The 7,845-nt window shown below is 35.7% G+C and overlaps 1 protein-coding gene across 1 annotated transcript; it reads left to right on the top strand.

Annotated features, from left to right (window-relative positions):
• Nucleotides 1–339: 339 nt before the first annotated feature.
• On the top strand, nucleotides 340–2,588 carry LOC131619946 (uncharacterized). The gene is made up of 5 exons (XM_058890984.1): nucleotides 340–986; nucleotides 1,090–1,210; nucleotides 1,295–1,585; nucleotides 1,662–1,763; nucleotides 1,977–2,588. The coding sequence occupies exons 1-5, from the start codon at nucleotides 340–342 to the stop codon at nucleotides 2,586–2,588; spliced, it is 1,773 nt and encodes a 590-aa protein (XP_058746967.1).
• The last annotated feature ends 5,257 nt before the right edge of the window (nucleotides 2,589–7,845 follow it).

Below are 7,845 nucleotides of genomic sequence, written 5' to 3'. Positions count from 1 at the left end.
GGACCAATTAATGATGTCATTGCAGTTAAGCAAATTACCAATTTGTCTGATATAACAAATGAGGGGTATGAAGTTGATGCTTCTGTATTGCTGGTTGAAGATAATGTGAATGAAGAGCACGAAGGCGTTGGGTCTGAGGATAGTATCACATCAAATGATGATAATGATATGTATGAAGAGCCTGTAGATTTAGAATAACAAATGTATTTATAAGAGAATGTGTTTTTTGTAATTCTACTTAATGAACCATCTATTGAATGTGTTAATGAAAACATGTTTGAATATATTTGTGTGAATGTATGTATTTTATTAATTGTGTATTCTCAATAAATAGGTAAAATGTCATCCCGATCTGAGAAGGGTAAGGGTCAGAAGACCCGACGCCCAAGGGCAGTAGTATGCCAGTCTCCTCAGACAGCAGTGTGCCCCCCTCCACAGAGTCAGGTAGATTACATGTCCATCGCCAGTACCCAACCTCTTACGTCATTACTCTCCTCTCAGGGGAGGCCTACGTCTGGGTCACCATCTTTTATTCGCCCACCTGTGGACTTTAGTTATCCGTTTCAGCAGACTGCAGGACCTAGTTTTTCATCATACCAACAGACTGGAGGATATAGTTTTCCACCTAACACACAGGTGCCCCCAAGATTCCAGCAGACTGGAGGATCCCACACTCCATATCCCACACAGGTGCCCCCAGGATTCCAGCAGACTGGAGGATCCCACACTCCATATCCCACACAGGTGCCCTTATCCTTCCAGCAGACACAGGTGCCCCCAGACTTCCAGCAGACTGGGGGATCCCACACCCCGCATCCCACTCATATACCTGCACGTGAGGATGATCATGTGGAGCCGGGTGGGGATGATACTGTGCAGGATGCAGATGATGCTCAGTCTGATGATGAAGATGTTCAGGGGGAGGATGATCCGAGTGAGATTCATATCATTGACGGTAGATATTATATTTGGCCCGCTGGAAATTCGTAAGTATCTTATATATTAAATTTTTATTAAGTTTACATTTCTTAATTTTCTTTAATATAAATTTATATTTAATGCATGCTAATTAACATAATTGTTGTTTAGGTTTGGGCCGAGTCGGACTGCTGCCAGGTGTGTGTACTATGTGACTCAGCAAATGTATAAAGAAGCTTGGACGACTTTTGGAGATGTTTCAAATAAAAATGCTTGGTTTAATTGCTTTAAGGTATAATTAATATATTTTTCCGAGTCATTGTTTTTTTAAATTTTTTTACTATAGTTTTCTAACAATTTATTTTAATGTATTCAGGAAAAGTGTACGTGGGATCCAATGAGCGAGAAACTTGTTAAAAAAAATTATTTCAGCAGAACATCAAAAAGACTTTCTGACACGTTGCGAAATGTTAGAAAGCGTTGGGAACGTGATGGTAGTCGTCCTGGGTGGTTGGGCCAAGAAGTTCTTGAAAAACTTATTGCATATTGGAATTCAAAGGAATTTAAAGCTAAGTCTGAAAATGCTAAAAAAATGAGGGCATCTGAAAAAGGAGGTCACCTTAATGCAGTTGGAAGTATAAGCACTTACGAACATTCTCGACGCATGGTAATTATTGTCACTTTTTAAAGTTATGTTTTGATTAATTATTTGTTTTCTAATTAAAGTTAATTTTATTTTTTAGGCTAAAAGGTTGGGGAGACAACCACTCATGATCGAGTTGGTTAAAGAAACTAGGACAAAAAAATCGGGTGATTTAGTTGACGAGCGTACTCGAAAAGCTTTGGTAAGTTATTCAATTTTTATTATTTTTTTTATATTTAATGGCAATTTTGTGATGTTATTTTCACGTGGCAACTAAAAAGTTCCGGCGTGATTTTCATGTGGCAACTCTGATGTTGTGGCATGTAAATCATGTGGCAACTAATTTTCAATTTATTATTTAATATAATTTAATTTAAGTTATATATACATAATTTTTATTCTATTTTATGTGTAGGAGGATTATCAAACAAAGCTTGTGGATTTTTTGGTCACTAATCCCAAATATACTCCTAGAGAAGGAGAGCCGCTTCATCCAGATGTTGATTTTTATATTTGGAATGAAGTCGTTAACGAAAAAGGGCCTAATGGATGTTTTTTTGGTGCGGGAAATTTGGCGGGAAGCTTGAGAAGTGGAGATCGAAATTTATTTCAAAGAGTTAGAGATGGGGAAGGATCATCACGTCCAACACAATTGACACCACAAGTAATGGAAACAATAAGACAGTTGGCTCTAACTGAGGCGAGACGCGAGTTAGCGCAACGTGAGGCGGAGCTAAAGGCCCAAATGGATCAACGTGAGGCGACGCTAAAAGCACAAGTGGAGGGGCAACAACGGCAAATAGAGGCAATGGCGAAGATGCAAGCAGAGATGCAACAACAGCAAATGGAGGCAATGGCGAAGATGCAAGCAAAGATGCAACAACAAATGCAGTTATTTATGCAGTCTCAACAAAGTGGTGGTCAACCGTCTAGAGGAAACGTGAGAGCGGCTGACACTGAGCAAGAGAATGATGATGATTTCAACCTTGATAATTATCCCGATCCAGATGATGATTTTTTAGGATGAATTTTATTTTTATTTTTATTTAAAATTGTATGAGATAACAAAATTTTACTTATTATATGTTAGTATTTTGGATATTATATTATAACTTTAATATATTTTAGTAGTTTAATATATTTTAGTATTTAGTTTATTATTATTATTAATTTAACTAAATAAATATTTTTGTTAATATTTATTAATTTCCAACAAATAATATTAATAATAAAACTTTTTTTATAATAATAAAAATCAGATTTTTTTTAAAAACATTTTAATATTTGTGGCGTGTTTTCCATGTCACTGATTTGTGACATGTAAAACACGTCGCAACTTTCAAAATTAATTTTAAAATTAGCGACGTGTCTTACATGTCACAAATCAGTGACATGGAAAACACGCCACAACTTTTCTTCGTGTACTGTGTCATTCTGCTTTTTGCAGACCTTGTCTGTCCCAGTTGCAGATGGGGGTTGGTAATTGTGCAATATTTGCGACGTGGATTCTATGTCACAAAGTTGTGACGTGATATCCACAACACAATAAAGTTCCCACGCACTCCCAGGCGACGTATATGTTCATGTCGCTATTTTTACGTTCTGACGTGATTTTCCATGTTGTGTCATGAATTCCACGTCGCTACAGACGTGATTTTTTGTAGTGTTAACTTTTAATTAATACAAAAATGTCATTGGTTGTGTGTAAGTACAGGTGTTATGGTTGTGTTTATGTAAGTATTTTCCGTTACTTAAATATCAAATCCACATCAACATGGAATGGTCGATTCAACAGAGCTTTCTGCGGGAAGCAAGGGATGATAAAAGGTCGATTCACTGGGTGGGAAGGAACTTGTAAGCCGTTTCGTGTTAGGTGTGGGTTAGAGGTGAAACACATTGGAGATTTCAACTTAACTTTATTATATAAATGGTGTTGGAGGATTTTAGAGCAGAAACAGTCATTTAAGAGGAGTGTGCTGGAGGCAACGAACATTAATATCAAGCACTTTTTTTGGCTCATGATATTCGTGATAGAAATAGAGTGGAATATAATTGGTGAAGGATCTTTTGGTTAAAGTGAAAAGGCCTATTTTAGATGTGTTCAATTTTGCAAATAAGGTGAAGTTCACTCCAGGTAGCGGGAGGACGATTCCTTTTTGGCATGCGGTGTGGAGAGGTGGAGCAGTTTTGAGTTCTTTATTTCTTGAACTTTATCGGGTTAGTTTAAAGAAGGATGTGGTGGTGGAAGGGATGGAGAAGTGGCGGATTGATGGTCGGGGATGAGGTAATTATGGTGTTGGTTGCGTGCTGAAGGATGTTGTATTATCCAGAAAACAAAAAAATGTTGGGGCTGCTGGAGGGCATTTTTTTACGAGAGGTAGTGATGACGTTTTGGTTTGGTTTCCGGAGCCCACTATAGGATATTCCTCTAATTCTAGTTATAATGTTATTGTTGATGGTTATATGTAGGATGAACCTATCGACAATAAACTTCCAGCTTTTAACATTCTTTGGAACCTAAAAATCCCTTTTTAGATCAAATTTTGTGGTTGGAGATCTTTTCTTAATATACTTTCGTCGAAGGACCATTTATTTAGAAGATGGATTCTTTCTAATTTTAATTTTCTTTATTGTGTTTTCTGCTCTGATGTGGAGGATGACTAATATCACCTTATGATTAATAGGAATTTCTCTAAGAAGGTGAGGATAGAAGTGGAAATTTGGTTAGGATTGAGTCTGTGGCATGGTGATTATGTTTGGAAGAGTTTTGTTTATTGTTGTAGCACCTCAGACAAAAACAAGACCCTCAAAGGTAAGGTTAGTGGCGTTTAGATGGCTGTCTTATGGAGATTTTTGATTCATAGGAATGTCATAGTGTTCAAGAACTTGAAAGATAATGTCTCTGATTTAGTTTCGTCGATTAAACTGTTGCTTTGGAAGTGGCCAGTTCTAGGAAATAATTTTTATTTCAAGTTTAGCTTTGATGATTTTTGTAAGGATCCAATACCTGTCGACAATAAACTTCGAGGTTTTAACATTCTTTGGAACCTAAAAATCCCTTTTTAGATCAAATCTTGTGGTTGGAGATCTTTTCTTAATATACTTTTGTCGAAGGACCATTTATTTAGAAGAGGAATTCTTTCTGATTTTAATTTTCTTTATTGTGTTTTCTGCTCTAATGTGGAGAATGACTAATATCACCTTATGATTAATAGGAATTTCTCTAAGAAGGTGGGGATAGAAGTGGAAATTCGGTTAGGATTGAGCCTGTGGCATGGTGATTCTGTTTGGAAGAGTTTTGTTTATTGTTGTAGCACCTCAGACAAAAACAAGACTCTCAAAAGACACTACGCCAAATTTTTCTTTTAGCAGCGCATCTACGAAAGCGCTTTTAGGAAAAGCGCTGCTATAGGGCTCGCTAAAAACAAAACTAAAAAACAAGAAAAAAAAGCGCTGGTAAAGGGAGGGTTATGAAAGTGCTTTTTGAAAGCGCTGCGATAGGGGTGATTTATGTAAGCGCTTTAATAAAAGCGCTGGTAAAGGGGGGTATGAAAGCGCTTTAGTAAAAGCGCTGGTAAAGGGGAGGGGGTATGAAAGCGCTTTACTAAAAGCGCTGCTATAGGGGGTATGAAAGCGCTGGCGTAGCCCATTTAAAATTAATTTTTTTAAACAAAACTAACAAACACACGAACAGCACCACTTCGCGAACAGTGTTAACGTTCTTTTCCTCTCACAGTCAGAACCCTACATCGCGAACAGCACCACACCACCACCATCTATCACTGATTCTATTCGATTGTCACCGATTCTATTCGTCCTTTTGTATTTAGGGAAAGTGTTCATGAATATTAGAGGGTTGAATAGAAATGTGTTTAGGGAAAGTGTTCATGAATATTAGAGGGTTGAATAGAACTTTGATAGGTAGGAGAATTTTTTATGAAAGATAAAACTTTATATTTTGTTTGATGCAAAAGTGTGGGATTGCATCCCTACTTATAGTACTCTACAACATAATAGTGGGGTGAGTTTGCTTGGTGTCGGTAACCTCGCAAATTAATACACTTGCAGGGTGTACTTCACCTTGCAAATAAATAAATGTTTTTTCATCTCGCAAAAGACGGTGGAAAGTTTGAAATTTTTTAAAAGAAAGTTGCTAGTTGAAAAACACCCCGCAACTATGTTTTAAAAAAATTGGGGGGAAATTGTGTCTAGCATTTATTGATGACACAGTTTGAAATTTAAGGGAAAAAGATTGCTAGGTGAAAAACACCCCGCAAAAGTTGCTAGATAAAAAACACCATGTAACTATGTTTTAAAAAAATTGAGAAAAAATTATGTCCGTCATTTACTCATGGCACAATGTGGCAGGTGGATGTTTGACTGACATGGACATTGCAAGGTGAAAATTACCTAGCAAGTCTCAACAACTCTAAAAGTTACAGGGTATTTTTCACCTTGCAAGTTTGCTTTAAATACCACCACTTCAGTTTCCTTTCTCACATTATAGATTAAACAAATTTCACTCTTTAATTCTCTCTTTCTCCCAGCCACGCTTCCACATTTCAAAACCCTCGAAATCTTTCAAAGCTATCATTTTTAACACAAATCAACACTTTCAAGACTCAAATTACGTGTTGGTTTCAAAGTTATTTTTAGTTTTTTCATCAAATCCATTATTTAAGGTACACATGTGAATTAAATTATTTGTTATTTTATATTGGGTTGTATGAACTGGTTTAAATTATGCATTTTTTATTGAAGTTTGTATCATGTAAGTAGTGATGGTTAGATTTGTGTATAATATTTTAGAAATTTTTTCATGAAATTTGTATGATTCTGTATATAAATATATTAAAATGTTATAAAATATATGTATGTTAGAATATATGCAGAATAGGTAAAATTTTTAGAAACCTTAATGTGAAATTTTTAGAATTAGGTACACAATTTTTTACCCTTTTTCATAAATAAATAATATAATAGATTTTAGTATATTACTTTTGTAAAATATATATATATATATATATATATATATATATATATATATATATATATATATATATATATATATATATATATATATATATATCATACATAATAATAAAGCAAAATGAGAACTTTGGCAAGTTTGCCACATGTCTCATTCTTATGCATTCTTATATTTTAGTGGGTTTCTATTAATAGTAATAAAATATTATTCTTTATTATTAAATTATTAATTATATTATTTTTTATATGATTATTATTTGATTTTTAAAGCCAATTAAATAGATGTCGCCTTTTCCCATTTCCAAAACCAGTTTTCACGCCCAAAAACCCTTCGGATTTCCTCTTCAACTTCCAAGGCAAAATCAATTGTTTCTCATCCACTCCTTCCCCACGTTTATTAAATTTTTGCAATTTCCAATCAAGAAATTGATGGAATCCGCCGCCTAATGCTGTAATGGCATCAATTCGTTATTTTTTCAATAGCCTTCAATGATTTCCCTCTGCTTATATATACCACGGTTTCAAACTTCTGATTTACAACAGGTTGGTATATTGGTTTGCAAATCAACTGATGTTGTCACTCCGTCAATCTCGACGATTTCGTACCACCTTCCTCTCTGTCGCACGACACTTGCGATGACGTCCTTATCTGCCTCCATCTGACGAATTGTCCACCTCTTTATCCGCCTCTGAAATCCACCTTCCTCTCTGTCGCACGACACTTGCGATGACGTCCTTATCCGCCTCCATCTAACGAACTGTCCACCTCTTTATCCGCCTCTGAAATCCACCTTCCTCCCGTCGAAGCAAGCAGTCCGGTCACTCTTCTCTTTACCACGCTGATTTTGAGAGAGTCACAAGACACAGTGGAAATCACATCTATGAAGAAAAAATTGAAGAGAGAATATGAAGGATTCGAGATATGGGTTTGGTTTTGTTGGCTCGATGACTTAAATGAGGGAAAAGAGACCCTCAATTTTGTTTTTCGTTTTAGATGCTGAGAGAAAGTTGGAACGGATGAAATGCTCATTGAATCAGCTTCATCACCAACGAGTATGTTTGATTTTCTTTTTTCCCTTTGATTCCTACAGTGAATTGATTGTGATTTTGATTTTGGTTGAATTGAAATTGTGTAGGGCCTTTGATCTCATCATCAATTCTTCAATTTTGCAGATAATTTATTTTAATTTATGTTGATTGATGTTGATTTTATGACAGAAACGACTGAGGTTCAAGTTCAAGGCACTCAAGTTGTTCGGATTGTCGGTAAACCAAATGACATAGTTACGGCAATC

This window comes from Vicia villosa, linkage group LG7, assembly GCF_029867415.1.
Source record: "Vicia villosa cultivar HV-30 ecotype Madison, WI linkage group LG7, Vvil1.0, whole genome shotgun sequence".
Lineage (NCBI taxonomy): Eukaryota > Viridiplantae > Streptophyta > Magnoliopsida > Fabales > Fabaceae > Vicia > Vicia villosa.
Note: the sequence above shows the minus strand (reverse complement) of the source record. Positions and strands in the feature narration are given on the sequence as shown.